The 24,654-nt window shown below is 41.7% G+C and overlaps 1 protein-coding gene across 4 annotated transcripts in view; it reads right to left on the reverse strand.

Annotated features, from left to right (window-relative positions):
* Positions 1-24,654, reverse strand: part of RALGAPA2 (Ral GTPase activating protein catalytic subunit alpha 2) — a 321,127-nt gene that overhangs the window by 282,703 nt on the left and 13,770 nt on the right. For 2 of the 4 annotated variants that reach the window (XM_004447756.3, XM_071211586.1), the window contains exons 2-3: positions 10,310-10,420; positions 8,084-8,136 (exon numbers count right to left, since the gene is read on the reverse strand). The exons of the other annotated variants lie outside the window; for them this stretch is intronic. In XM_004447756.3, coding sequence (XP_004447813.1) covers positions 8,084-8,136; positions 10,310-10,420 — 164 coding nt within the window. The remainder of the gene's footprint in view (positions 1-8,083; positions 8,137-10,309; positions 10,421-24,654) is intronic. 4 annotated transcript variants of the gene reach the window in all.

Genomic DNA, 24,654 nt, shown 5'->3' on the forward strand with positions numbered 1-24,654 from the left:
GCTTTAGAAAACAGTTTGGCAGTTCCTCAAAAAGTTAAACATAGAATTGGCATATGACTCTGCAATTCAGAATTGAAAACAGGTATAAAAAAACAAGTATATGTACACACATGTTCATAGCAGCCCTATGCAAAATTGCCAAAAAGTGGAAATAGCCCAAATGTCCATCAACAGTTGAATGGATAAACAAATTGTAAAATATTATTTGGCCATAAAAAGGAATAAAATACTCAGACATGTCACAATATGGATGAACTAACAAAACATCATACTAAGGGAAAGAAGCCAAACACAAAAAGTCACATATATGATTCCATTTTCATGAAATATCCAGAATAGATTAATCCATAAAGACAGAACACAGAGTGGTGGTTGCCAGGGGCTGGGGAGGGGGGAAATGAGGAGAAACTGCTTAAGGGCTAAGAGGTTTTACTTTGAAATGATGGAAGTGGGAACTAGACAGAGGTGGTGGTTGCACTAGATTGTGAATGTCCTAAAAGCCACTGAATTGCTCATTTTAATATGGTTAATTTTATGTTAGGTGAATTTAACCTCAGTGGATTACTTTATCTTAATTCCATGGCTGCTTGTTCCTTCATAACAATGTAAAAATAAAGTAAATTCATAATTAAAATAAATAAATTCCACACCGAAAAAAAAAAAAAGACTTCCCCATATACTTGTTTTGGAGACTTCACTAATTCAAACAAAGCTACGTTTGCAGTAGCATAGCCCACTCCCTCACTTTCTGGACATGGAAGCCAAGGTAAAGGCAGGTGAAGTACCTCAATCAAGGTCACACAGCTGGTTAGTGTCAAAGCTCATTCTAAACCAAGCCAGTCCTCCGGATACCCTTTTTCTGTCTTATTCAGAGATTTTAGATAAGTTGAGAATTTAAGAGACCTTAACAACAAATATTAACCAACAATAAATATTAACAGGTGCAAATCACTGTGAAGGAGACAAAGGATTATAAATAATGGTTGCTGGCTTCCCAGTTAGGAAGCTAAGACACAGCCACATTAAGGGATCACTAAGAACAACCAGCTGTATCAAATGGTAACAGAAGACAGTGTTATTATACGAGTTCACAGGAAAGAGCAAGTGCTTCTAGCTGGAGTTGCAAGAAGAAATTAGTGGGTCTGAACAGAGCCTGATAGGGGCCGGATGGGGAGCAGAACAAAAGGCAGTTACTGAAAAGAGAACTGCATGAATCAGGAGATAGAAGTGAAACTATGCGAAAAGAGGTAAAGAAGGCAATAAGCAAAGCAGGATGAGTGTAACAGAGCATTTCCACAGGGTAGCAATGCCAGAAACAACAAAAATGTGAAGGAAAGCTCTCGTGGGACCAAGGCAGAGGGCATTTAGGCCATACTGTAAGATGATAAAGAATGAGTTCAGATCTCTAGGAAGGACAGTGACAGGATTAAAACTGCTTAATCTGGCAGGGAAATTAGAATAAATTTAAGAATAAGGAATGTAGAAACCAAATGCTCTGTGTATCTGTGATTTCTGACTCTTTGATGTTTGAAAAACAGCTGAATGAAAAAGTATTCCGAGGCCAAAATACACATAAGCTTTGGAATTAAACCTCTTCTGTCAAAGTATATTTTAAGTGTGGTGGGGTAGGGTATGGAAATGCCTCCTTGCTATCAAAGTCTGGAAGTTGAAACCTCTTCTGTCAAAATGGCAAGACAGAACCTACTTCAGAATGAAAGGATTAAACAGGAAGGCACCTATAAAACATTTAAATTCTGATCAAAATTCTGTTTTGGAGGCCCCACACCATCACTGCCACCACCACCCCTTTGAAATACATGGCAATGATAGATAATAAGAAATGTAAGGAGTTATAACCACAATAAAAAAATATGGCAAACATCTGCATGGACCAGAAACACCAAAAACCCCAAGTTGCACACAGGACCGAGCTACAGGCAAGGGTGGCTGGAAGGTCAACTCCTGAGGGTGATAAGCACTCTCCCTGAAGACAACGGCAGATGGAAAAGATCTGCTCATTGCTGGAAACTGTGTCCTGGACTGGGCTGGAGCTTTAATTGCACATCCCTCACTCGGTCAGAACACGGTAACGTCTCCAGTAGCTTGCTACATCTAAAAACTGCTGTCTCCTTTCTCAAAGGTTTCCTTCCAGATTGCCTTACAAAGGCAGGCAGCATTCTAGCATACTCTCTTTAACTCTGCTTTCTTCTAATCATTTCTTATTTTGGGACTATCATTATGCAGTAGCCCATCTATGATTTAGCATGTCTTAATTCCACATCTTCTAAGGGAAGTCTTTCCCAATTATTTACACATTGGTAAGTATTAGCCTCATAAACCATAACACTAACTTGTAGAAAGCAGCAATGAAGTTACTTAATACCCAGAATGAAAGATACAAATTACAACTTAACTTCCAAAGTCAGAGAGAGAACATAAGCATTCATTCATATTTACTACGCAATATTAAAGTTTTATGAGCTTTGAATAATAAATATTTTTTCTATTTATGGACGACTAAACTTCCATATACGATAACTGTGATGGTTAAGTTGATACGGCCAGTTGCATTAAGTCTATGGTGTCTAGTAGTTTGGTCAAGCAAAATCATCAGTCAGTTGTTGGCATCTATAGCTGATTCCAACTACAATTAACCAAGGAGATTGCCTTCAACAAGACTCATCCAATCAGATGAAGGCCTTAGAAGGAGAAGTGATGATTTCAGCAGTCAGAAAGAAGAATTTTCATCTCTACTTCAGCCAGCCAGCTTCTCCTGGGGAATGCATCAAAACCTTCATGAGAGTTCCCAGCGTTTTACATGCAGCCTGCCCTATGGGATTTGGACTTGCCCATCCCCAGAGTCATGAAAGTAATTCCTAATAATAAATCCTATGATAAATCTTGTAATATTTACATTGTACATACATATATTTATATTTGTATTTTTTCCCTTGAGAAAAAATACAGCAATGTACCAGTAATAATACCCTCCCTAGTCTAGAAAGTCTGGACTTGAGGAGAAAGTGTGAAAACTTCCTCTGTGGAAGGAACAGAACTAGGGTCTCTGTAGGACTTTCCTACTGCAGTACAATTAGACCTGAAACCAACGTCAGCAGATGTAGTTCTTAAAACATGCCTGGGCTATGGAGGAGATAAGGGAACTTGTTAAAAATATGGTAGAAAGGAAGCAAGAGGGAAGAGAGAAGGTGATGGAAAAAAGTGAGCCAAAACTTGATCTGTGTCAAGCAAAGGAAAAAGAATGCAGGTTGCCAAAGGGCTAATGCCAATACCAGCACTAGGATCTGCAGGTGTATATGTTTCCTCCAGGCCCTAATCTCCATCTCCATGGTTAGTTTGGGGAGCTAAACCTGAGATTCTGTTAAACCAGGGCCTTCACATGGAGCCAGATCAAGAGTACTCCCTGGCCCCCAGCAAAAGTAAAGACGAATTGTCTGGAAGAAATCAGGACTAACACACTGTTTGAAGTTCAATTAAACCTGACCTGGCGGCAGACTTGGCCCAGATGGTTAGGGCATCCGTCTACCACATGGGAAGTCCGCGGTTCAAACCCCAGGCCTCACTGACCCATGTGGAGCTGGCTGGCCCATGTGCAGTGCTGATGCACGCAAGGAGTGCCATGCCACGCAGGGGTGTCCCTCGCATAAGGGAGCCCCACACGCAAGGAGTGTGCCCCATAAGGAGAGCCGCCCAGGGTGAAACAAAGTGCAGCCTGCCCAGGAATGGTGCCGCACACATGGAGAGCTGACACAACAAGATGACGCAACAAAAAGAAACACAGATTCCCGTGCCGCTGACAACAAAAGAAGTGGACAAAGAAGACGCAGCAAACAGACACACAGAACAGACAACCGGGGTGGGGGGGCGGAAATAAATAAATAAATAAATCTTTAAAAAAAAAAATTTAAACCTGACCTCCCAATCCAATATCACAAAACATGCAAGAAAATTGGGCACCATGAGTGAGAGACAGAAGAAATATCCAACTGATTTAGATAATTAAAGACTTCAGATACAAGAATTATCAGATATAGAATATGAAATATTATATATTAAACACATAAGAAAATAAAAGATGTCTAAAAAAGTAATAAGGATCAAGATATTATCAAAAACAACCAGGCATAGATGAATACCAAGGCAAAAGAATTTTTAGAACATGAACAAAAAAGTCACAGATATCTAAAATGAATAGATTGGTTAAGCAGCAAATTGGACCCAAATGAAGAGAATTAGTGAACTAGAAGAAAGAACTGAATAAATTTCCCCAGAATGGAACACAAAAAAATAGAAAGAGGAAGGATAAAAGCAAGTGTAAGGGAGATGGAAGATAGATTAAGAAGCTCAAATAAGAATCCTAGAACATATGGCCTGGAAGAGAGTCAATATTTGAGAAGACAGAGGCAGAGAATTTTCCCAAAGTGATAAATATATGAATCCAGAGATACTGGAAAAACATATTTACAAGCAAGATAAGTACTCTTAAATTGTACATTTGTAGTGAATTTGTAGAACACCAAAGACTTAAAAAAAGTTCTGAAAAGCAGCTAGAGAAAAAGATGCTTAAAGGAAATGAGACTTGTCCCTTTTATTTGAACCTATAGTTGGTGCTGGAGTTGGTAGGTGCACGTCCAAGAGACCTGAATCTCTGGGCTGTCCATGTGCCAGCTGGGCCCTAAGCCTCAGTGGAGTTGCAACACCTACTCTCCAGTTCATTGGACTCACCCAGGACAACAAACAAGGAGATGAGGATGGACAATCACCACACTAAGGAACCAAGAGAGTCTACAACTGCAAGCAAGAGAGTCCTCATTCATCAGCAACATGGAGTAGGCATCGCCATCCCAGAATCCTCTGGATTGCAGAATAAAATATGGACTAGAGTGGACTTAACTGGTATTCTACTATAGACTTATTGTGATTCTAGCAATGGAAGAAACTATCATTAATGTGGAGATAGTGGTCACTGGAGGTGCTGAAGTCAGGGAGAGGGAAAAAGAGGTATAATATGGGGGCAATGACAGATACAGGTCATTATATATATTGCCATTATATATATGGCCATAACCATAACAGAAGTGAGTGGGAGAGAAAGTAAACTACAATGTAAGCTATCATCCATGCTTAGTGGCAATGTTCCAAAATATGTTCATCAGTTACAGTGAATGTACCACACTAATGAAAGAAGTTGTTAATATGGGGAAAGTGGGAGGTATGGGGAGTGGAGCATATGGGAATCCCTTATATTTTTTTAACGTAACATTTTATGTAATCTACATATCTTTTAAAAATAAATAAAAAATATATTTAAAAAAAGGAAATGAGACTGAGACCAGTTTAAAACTGCTACAACAGCAACTAGAAGTCAATAAAATAATATCTTTAAGTGTAACATAAATACTAATAATAATGATGTATCTAATATAAATAACTGTTTAAAGACACTGAAAAGCAACTAAAAGTAGATCAAATTTAAGGGGTTATTATCCTTCAAAAGAAGAGAAGCACAATTCATGCCAATAAGTTTTAAAACTTTAGTGGCAAGACTAAATTCTTAGAAAAATGTACAATTTATCACACCTGCACCAAGAGAAAAGAGACAACCTGAATAATCCTAAAACTATTAAAGAGATTGAACAAGTGGTTAAAAATCTTCCCATTTAAAAATTTATTTATTTTCACAATAAAGATTCAGAAACATTCCAGGAATAGACCATTCCAATCTTACATAAACTATGCTAAAGAAAAAGAAGAAAGGCTTGACAACAGATCCTGGAAACTTTATAACAGAATCAGTCAAGAAGAGTATGAGGAAGGGAAATTCAGGCTGAACTCAGTCATGAACACAGATCCAAAACCCCAAACAAAATATTAGCGACTCAAAAACCCAGAATTGTAATTCATCACATTAATATTCAAGAAGACTCATCAGATGGTCATGTCAATGCAGAAAAGTGAAATCTGAAAAGTCTCAAAACCCATTTATGACTTTTACAAATCTCACCAAACTAGGACTAGAAGCAAACTTCCTTAATCTGATAAGGAATACTAGCAAAAATTTACAGCAAACATTATTCCTAATGGTGAAATATTAGTAAAACTCCTAAAGAATCAGAAACAGGATGCTCAGCTCTATGACCTCTATTTGCCATGGTGCTGGGCAATAAGGCAAGAAAAACAGACCAACTGGAAGTGAGGGGGCTAAGCTGTTACTATGCACAGACAGTCTGACTGCTGCAAAGAAAACTGAAAACACCTACTGACAAAATGCTGGAATTAAATTAAATCATATAGGGAAGCGGACTTGGCCCAGTGGTTAGGGCATCCATCTACCACAAGGGAGGTCCAAGGTTCAAACCCCGGGCCTCCTTGACCCGTGTGGAGCTGGCCCATGCGCAGTGTTGATGCGCGCAAGGAGTGTCCTGCCATGCAGGGGTGTCCCCCGCTAAGGGAGCACCACACGCAAGGAGAGCCACCCAGTGCAAAAGAAAGTACAGCCTGCCCAGGAATGGCACCACACACACTGAGAACTGACGCAGCAAGATGATGCAACAAAAAGAGACACAGATTCCCGTGCCGCTGACAACAACAGAAGCGGACAAAAAAGAACAACACGCAGCAAAATGGACACAGAGAACAGTCACCTGGGGGGGAGGGGAGAGAAATAAATAAATAAATCTTTAAAAAAATAAAATAAATTAAATCTTATAGATTCATTTAATCCAGTAGAATGAATGAACTAGAGCTGCATTCAAAAATATAATGAATTTCAGAAATCATGTCAGAATAAAATCACACACAACTATGTACCATATAATACCATTTTTATTAAGCTCAAAACCAAAGAAACTACACAATGCATTGTTTACGCATATGGGTACATGCAAGAGAACTTTTTTTTTCAAAGAAGGAGAATGATAATCAAAATGCAAGGAGAACATTTCCCTCCAGAAGAGGGAAAGGATGGTGTCAAGAGTGTGGGCTTTATTACCATTCTTCATGACTTGCATGTATGTTATAGATTCTTTTGTAAATGCATCAACTATTCCATAAATAAAATAATTTAAGTTAATGGAGAAGTTCAAACAAATGACAGTGAGTGGGTATATATTTTAATGATAGACTTAACTAAAGCTTCTCTTCAGAACTACTCTTCCCTTGCACAGGTTTCATTTACAGGGGGGTGACCACAGGAAACACAACAAATGCAATTAATCAGTGTCTTTTCTCTGGCGGAGGAGTACAGCCCTCACAGGAGAGAAACAGGAACCATGGTTCCTGAGCGCCAGCCATGAGCCAACCCAAGCAAGTATACATCAGGCCTGTACTTTACAGTCACAAAATTTATCTTCTCACACCAACCTAAGCACAAGTCTCTTCAAATTGGAAATAATTTCTAGATCACCAACAATTACGTTTCAGAACCTACAATCTGGTTCTGAATGCATTTCTCAGGGCACCAGTAAACAGGCTCCTTATCCAATACATTTGGACAAGACTTTAACCTTTCTAGCTCAAAAGCCACACCCACAATTATTCCTTCGAAGAGTATATAGGATAAACACACATGCTCATGCACACACATTAAGATAGCAACCTCACTAGTAGGTAGAAAAACGTAAATTAAAATAATGAGTTATTGCATGTCATACTTACATATATTTTTAAAAGATAAATCATCTCCAGTATTGGTTATAGCATAGTAACATTATGTAAGATTTAGATATAAGTTTATGTATCAGTTTATATGAACTTTATGGAGAGTAATCTGGTGATACCTGTTAAGATTAAAATATGCACATTCTTTCATCTAATAATTTCTAGGTATCCATATAGGAAAAAACACTCCAAAGTGTTTGCCAAAAAAATCACAAGAACTTTCTTTGCAGCATTATCTGTAAAAGCAGAAAGAAGGAAGGAAGGGAATGAAGGAAGGAGAGAAGCAGGAAGGCAGAAACATGTCTATGAATAGCTATTTTTATATGTTTTTGAGTGAAATTAAAGATCTAAAATAGCATATTTTCAACAAGAATCTTAAAAGCTAAATAAATTCATAAAAACTTACTTCAAAAAGAAAAAGGATAGAGTCCAGCTCCTCCCTTTGTGACTTATTATTCCCTGGAATATAAAAAAAATTAGTTACACCAATATTTAAAACTTAAGATATTACAAATTATGTTAAAGGCATCTTAAAGGATTTAAGCCTCAACATACATTAATTTATTCAAAAAATACCAAGAGGCAATGTGGACAACTAAGCCAGACTACTGGCTCATGCACAAGAGCTGCCTCTAACTACCTGTTGGAAAACATAGTTTCCAAGTCCTCCAAGATGTTACCCAACCCGTGGCAGGTAATTTATTGATTTCTCGATTAGTCATTTGTCAGCTCAAATATGGCAGCATGCACAGCAAAAACAAAGAGCTCTAGCTTTGTAATATGAAGGGGCCTAGAGCAGACAGAAATTATAAAAAGTATATATCTCTTTAGGCAATTGGGCCCTGTCCATTTGATAATAACAATTATAACCACAGCAGCAGTAGCAGGTGCCGCTTATCCGCACCGTCCATGGGCTAGGTACTGATCTAAGGGCTGAACAGAAGTCTTCTAGCTCAGAGGCCAGGAAACTTTTTCTGTAAGGGGCAGACAGTAAATATTTTAGGCTTTGCAGACCTGTCTTGCAGCCACTCAACTTTGCTGGTGCAGTGCAAAAGCAGTCACAGGTGATATATAAACAAATGAAGTATGACCATGTCCAAGAAAATTTTATTTACAAAAATAGGCAATGAGCCATATAATTGTGGACTTGTGATCTAACTGGATTTCCGCAGCTCTATGAAGTAGGCATCATTCATTCATTGATTCAACAAATACTCATGACTATCCACACCATGTCAAGGATTATTCTAGACCCTGGGGAAACAGGAGTGAAGAAAATAAGACAATCTGCCCTGAGGAGGCTTATACTCTGGCAGGAGGCTGCAGACAATAAGTTTAAAAGTGAGAAAAACAAGAGGGAAGGCAGATGGGGAATGACCAAAAGGGATGGTATGCCATTTGGACTAGAGAAGTCAGGAAAGGCCTCGCTGATGAGGTGACATCTGAGGAAGGGCCTAAAAGAGATAAAAAGCAAGCCATACAGAAATCTGGAGAAGAGTGTTCTGGAGTGCCAAGTCCCTATGGCTGAGAATACTGGCTATGCTCAAGAAACAACAAGAATGTCCTCATGGCTGGAGATAAGTAAGAGGGAAGGGTGCTAACAGCTGAGGTTAGAAAATACTGAGGCAAAGGGAGGCAGTTTAGGTAGGGAAAGGAAAGCCATTTGAGGGTTTGGAGCAGGAGAGAGACACAATTCCCATTTTAACACATCAGGCCAGCTGCTCTTTTGAAAAGAAACTTGGGGGTGGAAGGGGGAACAAGTATGGCAGCAAGAAGACCATTTCTGAGTCTACTGAAATTATCCAGGAAAGGCTAACAGGGACCTCCGTGTAGGTAATGAGAAGAGACTGAATTCTGCATGTACTGTATTTTGAAGATAGAGTCAACAGCAGCAAAGTGGAAGGCTAAAGTTATCACAGATAACTGGAAGGCTGAAGTTACCACAAATTAATTTCTTATTACTAGTAAAAATTATCCTTTATTCCTTTTTTGGGGGGTAGGAGTATACTTTCTTCCCTGCACACCAGTTGAAACTCAGATTGTACTAAAAACAAGAAACTTCAAAATCTCACCCTTTTACTGGTTCTTCATTATGATTCTTTATGACAAATTACAAAAATGGCCAATATCCCCCTCCCATCTAGAGATGTCTAGTTCTCCATCTCTTATATCTGGACTTGGCCATGTGACTTTCTTTGGCCAATGGAAGACTGGTTAGCACAAGGCCAGCAGTAGCCTGAAAAGCCATGTGCCCTTGATGAACTTTGAACTCTGAGGTCATCATGTGAAAGCACCCCAACTAGCCTGCTAGGGAATATGAAGTCAAGTGGAGGAGAACTAAGGTGCCCTCATCAATAGCTTGCCAATTGCCAGACATGTCCACCCATCAGCTGACCAGAGCATGAGCCAGTCTGAATCAGAAAAAATGCCTAACTGACCTTGAGAAGTGTAAACAGCTGCTTGTCTTTTTTAAGGCACTCAGTTTGGGGGTAGGTGGTTAGGCACACAAACTAACTGATACAGTCTTGAACAGATACACTTTTATTAAAGGAGGGATACATACAATTTCTAAAACTTCCTGATTGTTTTAATCTGATCAGAAAAAGAAAAAAAAACTCTGCAGAAAGCTTACCTTTTAATTTCAAACTATTTTCCAGTGTTATAAAATTTTCATAGAAGATGAAATATATCTGAGAATAGTTGGTCTCAAAGAACTGCTTAAGATCACTTGCATCTACATTATCTGGAAAAAAAAAAGTTTCCATTTATGACAATACACTTAACACATTTATCAGAATTACCAACTACCTTTTCAGAAATGAAGGAAAGTAAAATTTAGCTTTATCTCCTTATAAGACAAAACAAAAAAGTCTTTCCATGAGTTTATTCTACAAAAACCAAGAGAGTTCTGAATGCTGAAGTCGTTCGGTCCTCCCATAAAATCTGGGGCACCACCCCACATGAAGGCCTGGGCTGAAGCCTGAGAGGCTGAAATTGGCACACTGCCTATGCAAGGAGATCACTGCTAATGGGTACACATCGCTTAAAGACCAGTTAGAAAAGGAGGTCAGAGAGAATGGAGTCTGGAGAGGTACCAGAGGACTTCCTGTTAAGGGGTGGGGAAGTGGGAGTTTGTGGAGGAGGTGGCTTTTGGCAGATGCCATGAAGCAGGATGGGTTTGTCCATTGAAGAACAACTGCCAGGCAGAGGCCCTCCCTCCAGCAAGCTCTCCCTCCTCCAAGCCCACGCCATCTTGCTGCGTGAAAAGAGCAAACAGCCCAGGAGAACTGCCACTGTCCCCCACACACACACGTGCCCCACTCTCTCCATCTGCACCCTCGCCTACTGCCTTCCCTCCAGCTTCTAGGTGACCTGTCCCTGCTGCTGCTGGGACATAGTGGAGCCTGCCAGGTGTTCCTACAGTTGCCTTGAGCAGCGTTTCTTCTTGTTGTACCAGATGGTTTTGCTAAAACCAGGGCCACAGGTAGATTGATGGGTCATGTAAGGGACTTTGCAGACACAGCCTCTTCTTCCAGGTACACAGGTGGTCCTGGGAAAAACTTCCCAAGGCTGCTCAAAGTGGTTACCCAGGATTCAGACGCCTTTGTACCTTTTCTCTGAAACAAGATTGTGCAACAGGGTCCTGACCAAGGTGCTGGTGCTTTTGAAGGATACAGTAGTAACTGAGGAAAATTTAAAACCCTCCTTAAAATTCTACAAGGATTATACAAGAAAAGAATACATGGCTATTCAATCTGTAGCAGTGTGAATACAGATTGTAATATTGTGATTACATATGTGAACACATTCATTACTATGTTTAAATTCTACAAAGTTAACAATTATACTGATGAATCTGAAGATTTGTTTTCCTGTGGTAACTATATGAGGGCCTTTAATACAAAAATCCTGCCCTCGTTCTGTAAAATAATGCACATAAAGGTATTCATAAAATCATATGAACTGCCAATCTCGCATTGCATTTATTGCACCAAATTAAAACTGAGCACAGAGCAGTGGAAATTCCTAGTAACTGACAACCTGACCTGTGTGAAAGCAGGTAACAATGCAACAGGAATATCATCATTGTAATAATCCACACTGTCTTGCCACAGGATCCCTGGGTACCTACTACAAAAGCTGCCAGTTCTGAAGCAGAGTTCTGTCCATTTTAACTCCAATATGAATGGCTAGCCCCTCCTCCACTAACACTGTTCCCTCTCCCTGAAGCCTGCTTCACCCAGCAGGTTCCTCCCCACCCCCACTGATGATTGGAAGCAGACCCACCCCCAGACCAGGTCAGTGCCTCTGCTCTATGTTCCCACCACCCTGTTCCAATCCCCATCACAAAACATGGCATACTTTACCAAGTTCCTGACTTAATGGTCTGTCTCCTCCGTCAGATATACTCGCTTGCCCTCACAGAATCCACGGTCTAGCTCATGCATCATTACGGCCTCTGCCTCTAGTACAACATCTAGTTTAGTATTTTCTTGAATGAATTGAATAAAAGAAGTCATCTACAACTTACAACGATAGGATCCTAACAAGTTGTAAACCATTAGATTACACACCTACAGGAAAGGAAGGTCTAACCCTCCTTCAAATCCTTAGTACATCAAGAGAGAAATCCAACTCTCTGCCATGACTTCCGCAGTCTACCAGCAGACCTGATGTCTCCCCTTGAAGTGTTGCTCTTTTTTTTCTTTAGATTTTTTTTTTATTTCTCTCCCCTTCCCCGCCCCCACCCCGGTTGTCTGTTCTCTGTGTCTATTTGCTGCATCTTCTTTGTCTGCTTCTGTTGTTGTCAGCGGCACGGGAATCTGTGTTTCTTTTTGTTGCATCATCTTGTTGTGTCAGCTCTCCGTGTGTGCGGCGCCGTTCTTGGACAGGCTGCACTTTCTTTCGTGCTGGGCAGCTCTCCCCACGGGGCACACTCCTTGTGCATGGGGCTCCCCTATGCGGGGACACCCTGAGTGGCACGGCACTCCTTGCACGCATCAGCACTGCACATGGGCCAGCTCCACACGGGTCAAGGAGTCCCAGGGGTTGAACCGCGGACCTCCCATGTGGTAGACGGATGCCCTAACCACTGGGCCAAGTCCGCCGCCCTCTTACACCTACTGCCAACTGGATTCCTCCCAGCGGGTGTCCAAAAGGCCTCTCAAATATAACACGGCAAAAGAGAATCATTGTTCTGAACCTCGGACTCTGTTCTTTCCTCCGCTTTTCCAGTTCAATAAATGGCATGCATAAATAAATAAGTGAGTAAGTAAGTAAATGGCACCACCATCCACCCAGCTGCTCAAGCCCAAATCTAGAAGTCAATAACTGGCATGGGTAGATGGATGGATGGATGGATGGATAGATGGATAGAAAGACAGGCAGACAGATAAGACAGATAGACAGAGAGACAGACAGATAGATAGATGGCACCACCATCCACCCAGCTGCTCAAGCCCAAACCTAGAAGTCATCATGGGTTCTTCTGGCACTTTCACTGCCCACTGCCCATACATGGCTCTGACCTGTCAGTTCTGCCTCCAACATGTGTTCCCACCTGTATCACTGCTCACGCCTTAAAGTACCCCCAGTCTAAGTGGTCAGCAGTCCTCACCTGGGCTGCTGCCACCACCTGCTGCCTGGGCCCGGCTTCTACTCTTCCTCTCTATAGTCCACTTCCCACATGAAGGTAAGTGAGAGTTTAAGAATGTAAATCAAAGCAGATTACTCTCCCACTGGAAACTCTCTCACAGACTCCAGTTATCCAAAAAGTAAAATCCAAGGTCTTTACCACGGTCTGAAGGCCCCTGCCTGATCTCCCTCTTTCAACACCAACTTCATTTTACACCACTCTCTTCTCCTTCACACCCTACACTCTACCCCATACTTGCCAAATGTGTTCCCCAGTGGGGGCCCCTGAGGAGTGCTGTCCACATCCCCAGATCTTCATACAGCTGGTTCCTTCTCCTTCTTCAGAACTGGGGTCATACTCTACCTCCTCAAAGATGTCTAAAGGTGCCCCCATGTCATCGTCATGTGTCCTCACATTGCCCTGCCTTTCACCTTCAGAGGCTCTGCAACAAATGAGTGGCTGCTCACCAGTGAAGAGGCTTCAGACACAGAACGCCAGAAGCAAGTCAGCAGGATTCTTAGTGCTGACGATGTAGGTAACATCGTCAAGTAGGCACAAAGAGGTAATGGGGTGAGCAGCAACTCCCTATCTTCCCCCACCTGTCCCTTGGTCTCAGAGAGACACTCAAATATCAGCAACCTGAACAAAAAGGGCCCTTGTCCAGTGTGAGGGGTCCTCATCTATATGAAATGATCTTCCAAGGTCAAAAGTCTAGGGAATGGCCACCTTCTCCTCAGCCATACAATAGCATCTTTCTTGAGGACCAGGCATGGGTGGTGCTGAGCTTAAAGAACAAGTAAGACAATGAGGCATGCAATAATTACACAATGAAACCAAGAGCACAACACCTGGAGCATACTCAGTTTATGTCCATGAGGACTCCTCATTGTCTGAGAGCCCTCTTCATATCATTACCCCCTACAACACTCAAGACTAGTTGGAATAATCTCATTTATTCACTCACTTCTTTATTGGTTGGCACCCTCACACACACACCAGAAGGTAGGCTTCATGAGGGCACGCATCTCATCTATTTTGTTCACTGCTGCATCCCTAGCCCCAAAAACTGCCTGATACATAAAAAGTGTTCAACATAGATTTGTTAAATAAAGAAATAAAGAATATCAACTATTTTATGTCTCTAAGTAAAAATCCAAGATGAGTCCTTTTTTTTTTTTTTCACAGAGGTACCAGGGATTGAGCCCTAGTACCTTATATATGGGAAGCAGGCACTCAACCACTGAGCTATACTCACTCCCCCCAGGGTGATTTCTTGATTTGTCTTACTTGAATTAAAAAATAATAATAAAAAACAACTCATCAGGTCACTATTTGTAAAGTAAGCCTATATTTTGGGGAAGGCAACCACACAAGGCATTGGAATTCAGCATCCTGCGAAAAGGAACAAAGGAAAGTATCAAGAGACTGATTTTGAGCAAGACTAACTTTAAGAGGCATGGTGATAGAGTAGGAAGGGTTTGCTTAAAAAAAAAAAAAGACTATGACCACAAACTTCCATTAGCAGACACTCTTTACTCATTCCAACATTTGTTGAGCCCCGACCCATGCCAACAATAATTGTGCCAGGTGCAAGGGTATTCAGAAAGAATATGACACCAGGTCCTCAAGGGTACACAGGCAAAAAAAACAGTTAACAGAGAGGGCACCACGACCGAAGCTTGTGCAGGGCATCAAAGTAGGTGGTGGACAATGCCACTTGGGGAGGTGAGGTACATCAGTGATGTCATACATTTATGTCAGACTTTATGCTTTAAGAGATACTTTCATGAATTTATTTTATAATCTACCACGCAGGTGGGATCAAGACAAAGAAACCTCAGGCTCAAGGTAGCCCAGTCAGGGAAGTGGCCAGAACAACTGTTTGGTCTTCTGACTGCAAATTTGAACTGTCCAAAGGCCACAGAGACAAATGGGAACAAATCAAAATAGAAATCAGGTCAGGAGTATAAAAAGATAAATCATCACCTCAGGCCAACAGCAGGAGAGCCAGATGAAGAAGAACAGAAGGAAAAGCAGCCCCAGGAAGAAATGAGAGAAATGAGTGACACTGGAGAAGGGAACTTCTGTTTTCCCTAAGATGGGAAATCTCCCCAGTACCTCAGGAAGCCAATGAGCGAGAGAGAGGGCTGCCCAGCCCTGGATCCTAAAGCTGAGGCTGGAACCTACCTTAGAGGATCTGAGTTTTAGTGTTTGGCACAGATGCCAGCCCACTGCCTTACTCCAATCACCAACCGCAGGGAGGTATGTTCGAATTAAACACAGAGAAGTGACTGACAGCCTGGTAGATCTGGGGTCATTTCTGATTTTTTAAAGAAAACACCTTCAGTTTCTCTTTCTCCTTCACCAACAACCAATAAAGTGTTTCTATTATTTATCCATTTCATCTCTGTTTTTGTTTCCTTTGGCGCTCAAGCAAACATCATGGGAATTTATTAGCTCACAGTTTTGAAGCTATGACAGAAATCCAAATCAAGGCACCGTCAAGGTGATGCTTTCTCCCTGAACACTGTGGCATCCTGGGGCCAGCTGCCAGAGATCCTTAGTCCCTAGCTTGTCACATGGCAAGGCACATGGTGGTTTCTTCTGGTCTGTCCCTTCTCTTAGGGATTCTATTGATGTTCAGCTTCTCGCTGCTGCCTCTGAGGCTTTCTTTCTGTCTGGATTGCATCCTGCTTATATGGGACTCCAGTAATAGGATTAAGACCCATCCTTTTGAAGTAGCCTCATCAAAAGGTTGTCCTTACAATGGGTTTACATCCACGGCAATGAATTAAGCTTAAGAACATGTTTTTTGGGGATAGCTACTCCAAACCACCACGATCTCCAAGATAAACTTTTATATTCCACACCAAAACCTACCCTCTCCCACCCCCTGGGTCCAGCCAATTGTCCAGCTCTTGCAGACAATGGCGTCTCCATATTTAGCTGAAAGGCAAGAGCAAAGGCTGAGAGCAAAACCTTAGGAGCCAGGATGCTTGGGTTCAAGTCCAGAAGCTGCAAGATCTCAGACAAATTACTTAAACTCTTTCTCAATTTCCTCACCAGAAAAAAAAAGGGGGCTAACAATGATTCCCACAGGGCAAGGCTGCTGAGGTGATAAAATTAGCATATGCAAAATGCTTTTAGAGTGTCAGAAAGTATTATATAAGTGTTAGTTGTTTTATAATTACTTAGCTCCTGGCAAAGGCCATCTCACCAGGTGGGAATAACCCAGCTTCACCCACCTGTAAAACCATAAAATTCAATGAATCATCAAAGCCATATACTCAGTGAGACCATCCCTTGTTAAATGGCAGTTAATCCTAATAGGGCAGTAAGCACTACCAATAAACATACCTCCAGAAACCAGTGGGGTTATCCCTCCATTTCCTTCCACATATAATCCTTTTCAATAGCAATTCTACCCCTTTTTTTTTACAAGGGCCACAATAGAGCCTCAAAAACCCCTGCTTTCAGTAGACCCCTAGGACACCAAAGGACCTGGAAAAGATTCCTTCTCCCACACAAAAGGTCCAGGGTGATGCTGTCAAGAGGAGGAAGGGGCTCCAGTTATCCCCAGTAGGCAACGGCCTCCCATCTTCCCATCTTCATGTCCCACCTCCTTACATCTCCCACCCCACACACCCCTGCCCCAGAGCTAAGTACCCTCCCAGCCCTGCCCACACATCTGGGTGTCTTTGGAAATGGTGCCATTTACTATTTCACTCCAGTTCCCTAGATGATGGCCATGAAGGTGTGATGATCAAGATCACAAACTGGTGACAGGGAAAAGGGATAAAAGAAGAATTCAAGATGAATTTGACAACTTAATAAGACAGTCACTTAGAAATGCTTGGTGAGAAGAAGGGAAATAATGAAGTGCAAATAAAATCCTGAGACACAAGACAGAAAACCCTGACAAGGATAAACATCATTAGCAATGCACATTTACTTATAGGCCAACATGGTTCTACAACTACCTAGGTCACTGCCTTTCTTGTGGGAATTTGTAAAAATGCCACAAATTCTTCCTTCATCTACCAGGCCTTGGGATCGGGCATACCCCCACAGATTCAAGGCTGGTGATGTGCTCTGACCTACAGGTTGTTGGAAGCCCTAGGCAGCTGCCCGGCCACTGGAAAGGAAGAAGCTTGTCAGGCAGACCAGCCACACACAGCCCCACCAACTCCAGCCCTGGAGGGAGGAAAGTGGATGTTTATTCATTTGTGTAAGTGTCAAGTAAGCCACTGAGATTGGAGATGGTTTGTTAAGCAACAGTGTTGAAGAGATGTTAGTGGGAAAGAAAAAACTTGTCATTGCAAAGCAGCCTCACTGGTCTCAAGAGTTGGCAAGCTTATGAATAAGGTATCCTAACCTTACCACTAAAGGAGGAAATCAGAAAACATGGATCCAAAGAGCAAAGGTTGCCCGTGGATACAAATTTTTGTCAACAGTGGCCCCTGCTAACCAGAGTGAAGGTGGGGACTCCTTTTCCTGTCACCAGCCCAGCACATTTCAGTCTCTCCCGTATGTGCAGCGCTAGGCTGGGGGGGGGGGGTACAACCAGGGGCTTATCCACATAAGGTGGTCAAGCCTACCCAGGTGTCATTCTTTCAGGGGTGATGCTTGGAATCACTGTGGGTGCCTGGCCACCAAGAGATGAGCTAGCCTGGGGACAAACCCATCACACTGTTACTAGATTCTATCTAGTTTCTTGGCTATGCTGGAGAAATGAATTTCAAGAGCACACCAGTTGAGTTAAGCCAGCAATTTATTCAGGTAGGGAGGGAAGAGAAATGGGAGAAAATAACAGAAAATAACAGAGCTGGAGTCCCAGGTAGTGAGGAAGAGGATGATAAGGGATGAAGAGGGCTAATTTACAAGCTATAATTCTCCATTATACATTATAAATCCCTAGGGTTACTTGTGTGGCCACATGGCAAAGGAAAAATGGCGACAGCAGCGTACACAGGGCAAGACAGGTCCGCAGGCAAAAGCAGGCGAAACAGTAAGGCAAGAGAGCAGGGTGAGAGCACTCAAGCCTCTTGGTTTGCTTTTAAATTGCTAATTATTCCACCCCTTTGCTAATGTAAGGGGAGGGGGTTCCAGCTGTTTGCTGTTTTGAATGACTACCCCACCCATCAATTCCTTACCCAGTGATAAAATTCCTAGAGAACATCAGGGCTTTTCCTTGTTCCCAGGAAGAAGTTTTTGTTCTAGGTAGCAGAATCCTGGGGTGGGGTTCCTCCAGCAGCCATCTTGGGGGATCCACATGTCCACATGGACCCCTGTCAGGTTCCAGATCCATCTATTAATTCCCTGTCGTATTAACCTGCTTCAGCACTGAGGACGGCAGAGCAGAGAGGTAGAAAGGGGCTCCCCTGTTAGCAACAGCACTTAACTGAATTAACTAACTTGGGAACCGTCCTGCCTCAGGACCTCGCTCTAAAGAAGAAAAAAAAAAAACCCTATTAATAAGTTTATACTTGAGTTTTCTGTCACCTGCAACCAAAAACATCCTTGTAGACACGCAGTTGAAAGAATCGCTGACAGAAGAACAGGAAGCAAATGCTAGTGTCAATTGAGGTGTTGATTGAAATCATATTCATCCCACTTTATTTCCTAAGATGTATTATTTTCATCTCTTTATACCTATAAAGTATAAACCAGACATACAAAGTAAAATTGTTAGGAATTAGAAAGATGTTAACACATCTGTTATCCAAGAATGATAGTCCATATATTAAAGTAATTTTGTATATAGAGATATACTCCAAATAGCTAGTGTTAAAATTTTATAAGTAGAACTATTTTTAAACATTTTTATTTTAAACATGTTTAAAATAGAACTTTGTTTTTAATAGATATCAAGTGCCAATATAATAAAAATACTATCTACACCAATGAAATATGATGTTCAAATCCAATGTATTTATATACATTTTAATGCAGTTGTTTCTACTTTTCTGGATCTGAATTGGGGCTAGCCTATATTAGTCAAAACCACTCACTGGGGAAAGAGCCAAAGATAGAAATAAAATGGAAAAGTGCCTCTGTAGTGCTGATTCATTTTTGACAGCAGGAACTAAATGGTAACTGCCACTCCTCTGGTCCCAGCAACTAAAGAAGCAAAGAAGTGGTGGTGACGGGGGCTGGCAGAGTCTTCGTATGCCACATAATTGTTGAGTAATTATAACAGGTTACAAAAGAGCTTCATACATATGAACTCAATTAACACCCCCACCCCACCCTACCCTGATTGCCAGTGGGAAGAAGGGCTGGCTCAGCGAGGTTAGGCCAGCCTAGGTTAGAACTGGAACCCAGGCAGTCAGGCCTGCTTACCTAAGGAGATCTAACATGAAGAGAGTGATGGAGGGGTGCAGAGCAGCATACCTGGAAATACTTTTTTATTTCTAAACAAAAAGAACACAGGAGAGATATGGCACTAGTCATAGAACTGAATGGCTACTAAATTCGGAAGAGGACCTAGAAGTTGGTTTACTTAAAAAAGATGCAGCACTATTTGATTCTGCTCTCTCTTCTCTAATGCTCCATCTCGATGGTACACAGTTCAGTGATAGCTAGGAGTATAAAGCTGCCAGCCATCAATAAAAATCCCAGTTGTTTTTTTAAAAAAAGAACACAGCCAGCTTGCCAGTGGGATGAACTTCTTCCTGGACAGCTTCAAAAGATGGCCCTTTTATAAAATTTACTCAGCAAAGACTAAAATGTCCTATCCCAAGGGGTTGTCTTAATATCCAGAAAATCATCACTCTCCACTGCCCACCTTGCCAGCAACCTCAACTGCTGTCACATCTGCAGTATCACACAAAAACCAAAGGACCTTCTCCTGGTCCCTATACATCCCAGGCACTCAGGCTGCTGGAAGCATGCAGAGGTCTGAAACCTACAACTTGAAGAATGTGTAATGAATAACCTGTTAAAAGAGTCCAACAGAACACAATATCGCCACTTGAGTTTTATGTAAGTCTTTAGCTACCGATGTGGAAAAATGTTCAAGGCATGTTAAGTGAAAAACATAGTGTTAGACCATGGATAACAACTATTCATGTAAACTTGAGTGTGTGTGTGCAAAAGAGAGAGAGGGAGAGAAAGAGAAGGAGGAGAGAGAGGAGAAGGAGAAGGAGAAGAAGAGCAAGAGAGAGAACACATAAAAGCAAGAAGAAGCACTGGAAGCATGTTTACCAAAAATTTAACAATGTTTATCAGGGGATTGCAGAATTTGAAGTTTTTTACACAAAATTTTTTCTTATTTATGTTATTCAAAATTTTATAATGAGTGTGTAGAATTTTATAACCAGCAAAAGTTATAAAGCTGTTTTTCATTTTAGGAAAAAACTGCCAGGGTATTCTAGAAAGAGATTTTCTTTCAAAGCCTGAACATTGTTATCATAAAAAAGGAAAAGAAAAGAAAAGAACAACTCAGCAGACATGGCACCAGACCATAATTTTCTCCAAACTTGTCTTTTTAACTTTGAAGAAAACTCAAGACCCAAACAATATACAAAATAACACCTTTACCAGTACTAAAGTGCCCTAAAAACAGCAAATAATGCAATTAAACTTCCTCTGTCCAACATTTTAATTAAACTTCTCGTGTAATTACACACGTTTTCATATAAAGACGGGTTTTGCTATCTTTAGGGATGCTGATTCTCTAATTACTCTTTTACTAAAAAGTATACAAAAAAATAGAACCGGGTAGGAAGACATAGTCCCCATCCAGCCATGTAATCATTTTTTTTTTTATTTGCAAAAAATCTTTTTGCACTAGATAGGAACAAGCAATCGTGTGATGAATGCTGAAAGGTGATGAAATTTCCAATCATGATAAGGCTCATTTGTAAGACCTATTGGCTTTAGTCCATGTAAGTCAACTTTTTATGTTTTGCTTAAACCTGGCTCTGACTGATGAGCAACTGCCAGCACAGAACGCTCTTAATAGCAAACTACGAAATGGCAAAAGAAATGGTTTATACTCAGAAATAATCTATGGAAGAATATCATAAGATCCTTCTCCTGTATCTAACCTAACACTCATATTTTGAAACACCATAGTCACCTTTCTAAAAAGGACATAAGGGGAAACGGACTTTGGCCCAGTGGTTAGGGCGTCCGTCTACCATATGGGAGGTCCGCGGTTCAAACCCCGGGCCTCCTTGACCCGTGTGGAGCTGGCCATGCGCAGTGCTGATGCGCGCAAGCAGTGCCGTGCCACGCAAGGGTGTCCTCCGCGTGGGGGAGCCCCACGCGCAAGGAGTGCGCCCGTGAGGAAAAGCCGCCCAGCGTGAAAAGAAAGAGCAGCCTGCCCAGGAATGGTGCCGCCCACACTTCCCGTGCCGCTGACGACAACAGAAGTGGACAAAGAAACAAGACGCAGCAAATAGACACCAAGAACAGACAACCAGGGGAAGGGGGGAAATTAAATAAATAAATAAAATCTTAGAAAAAATAAAAAGGACATAAGACAGCAATGACCGTTCATAAAATCACACATCTGTTTGATTAACAATGGAACTAAAGATAAAGACACCTCAGGTCTTTCCATAAGAAACCCACAATAAGAAGCACAATGAGGGTTCTAGTTTAGCCAAGTACCTGCCACAGAGCCAATGTGCAGAATGTTGCTGCCTTTACTAACCTCTGCTATCAGTTAAACAGATAAATTAATATTGTACTGATCTATCAACATTTTCCTGCACTCATTCTTTTTCAGCCATGTTTTGTCAACATCAGGGGCACTTTATAATGCAACTGCCCTCGCCTGTTTCTAGAGTCTGAGGTTATTTAGCAAGCTTTCTGCCTCATCCAGCTCAATCCAGTGTGGGGACCCCATTTCATGGTCCCCTGCCTCCCCTGTCCGACTGGCCAGAGAATGCTACTATCTTGTCATCTCATCACTAGCTCTCGCGGCGGCAGTAAGAAAGGGCACAGGCTATGTGTGTCCCTGTCTCCCTCAAACTTCTACTACCTTGACTTCCACAGCCACTCCCTTCTCCAGCCCCACTTTTTCCTCTTCCTTCTTCTCTGTCTCCAAGCACTGTTCAGTTTGGGGACAGTATCTGGTCTTTTACAAAGTAAACCAAGCAGAAAGCTTGTGGTCAGAAGTCTCAAGTAGGCTTACCCAGGAAGTCTATCCTCCAGGTGGGACCCAGGGTGAGCCTTTAAACCTAAAGATCAGACCTAAAGGTCAGCTGAGGTCATGCCCCTGCTCTTATCTTACCTTACTGAGACCCACAAACCCCACCTCCTCTTGCCCTTAACCTCCTCCTCCCCCAACCCGTTGGCTTTTGTGAGATATCCAGGCCTATTTATGACTCAGAGCCTTTGCATTTGCTGTTCCCTCTGCCAGGAACACTACTCCCAGAAATAATCACACAGCAGCTCCCTGACTGTACGCAGATCTTGGCTCACAACCCCTCTTCAGAGTATCCTTCCCTGACCCCACTATCCTGAGGAGTAAACATACTCCCCTATCAGGCTTTATTTTTCTATAATCATTACATGAGATTATATTACATACTAGCTTTTATCTGTTTACTTTCCATCTACCCCAACAGAATGAAAATTCCATGAGGGGTAGGACTTCGTTTGGCTGAACAGAGCCTGGCACATAGCAGAAACTCAGTAACTTCACTTAAAAAACAGGCAGGGTCTAACATAGGCACTCAGAGAGCAGTCAATACCCTTTGCATCCCTCTGATTAGATAATATTATTCCCATAATCTTAAGTAGAACTTACAGAAAGTCATTTAAGGCTTTCTCCAAGATCTAGGATCATTAACACAAAAGGCAACCAACTTCACTTTGGAGCTATTTACGAGCCTCCGCAGAGATCTAGGCAGCACAGTTTTCTGTGGCAAGGTGCCACAAAAAACAGCGCTGCCCATTTACTTAGGAATAGATAAGCCAGAATGAGATTCAGTCTTTAGGAACTGAGGCCCGTGACCCCGGCTGACCAAAGAACCCCAGTTCCCTCACCCAGCAAGTGGGACAGGAATGAGCACGTGACCCCCATGGACCAAACAAAGTGGCTCTCTGGTACAGGGGCAGGCCCTCAGGGAGGAACGCATCTTCTCCAGGGTCACTAGCTGTCAGGACATGACAGCCAGCACTGCTAGACTCTGCCCCCAGCAGAGTCTGCCTCAGAAGGCACAGAGGACCGGAAAATAAACAATAGAGAACTAGGAATGCAAAAGAGTATTAAGGGGGAGATGGAGAGAGAGAGCAGCCACGAGTGGGAGCCTGGACCTCACTTAAACTCCTGCAGACAGCCATACCTAAAGCCAAATTTCCCCTTAGAATATTTCATTACGTACATCATTACATCCCCTCTTTTGCTTAAGTTAGTTTGAGTTGGTTTTCTGCCACTTGCAACCAAGAGTCCTGACTAGTACAAGCACACTACCATTCTGATGGGGCAGAATAATTAAGATGAGAAAGAAAAGCTCAGTCTGGTCACGTGCATACACAGGTGGTTGCCAGGGGCTGGGAGTGGAGGGGGAATAGAGAATAAATGCTTAATGGGTACAAGGGTTTTTGTTTGTTTGTTTGTTTTTAGGAAGTACCGGAGATTGAACCCAGAACCTCAAACATGGGAAGAGGTACTCAATCACTGGGCTATATCCGTTCCCAAGGGTTTTCTTTTCAGGTGATGAAAACGTTTCATAACTAGATAGAGGTGGTTGTACAATACTGGGAATGTACTAAATGCCACTGAATTGTTCACTTTAAAATGGTTAATTTTATATTATGTGAATTTCACCTCAATAAAAAATTTAATACAATTTAATCGTATTTGATAAAATTTAATAGAATACCTTTTTAGTAAATCTACCATAATTTCCCAGAAGAGGAAATTGGGTCAAATGATATGTACATTTTTAAAATAATTTTTAATTTTTATTTTTAAAGAAGATTTAGATTACATAAATGTTACATTAAAAAATACAGGGGCTTCACTGACTGATTCTTTCATTGTACATACCTTTAGCCCCCTATGTTTCTATGCATTCTGTCTTTGGGGGACACTGTTGGCTTGGTCAGGCACCCTCCTATATGGTCTGTGGTGAAGGGATTCACTGGAGATAAAAACCTAGTTATTTCCCCAGGTTGAGGGAAAAAAAATGATTTTGAGGATAAAGGGTGTTTGTTTATTATGCATTTCTTCTGTGTTAAAAATTCACTGAATTGAAATACAATTATCTATTGAATTTAAAATATATATATACGGGCTTCCCATATGGCTCACCCTCTCCCCTCCCACACTTTCCCATATTAACAATATCCTTCATTAGTGTGGTATATTTGTTAGAGTTGAT

Source organism: Dasypus novemcinctus, chromosome 24, assembly GCF_030445035.2.
Source record: "Dasypus novemcinctus isolate mDasNov1 chromosome 24, mDasNov1.1.hap2, whole genome shotgun sequence".
Lineage (NCBI taxonomy): Eukaryota > Metazoa > Chordata > Mammalia > Cingulata > Dasypodidae > Dasypus > Dasypus novemcinctus.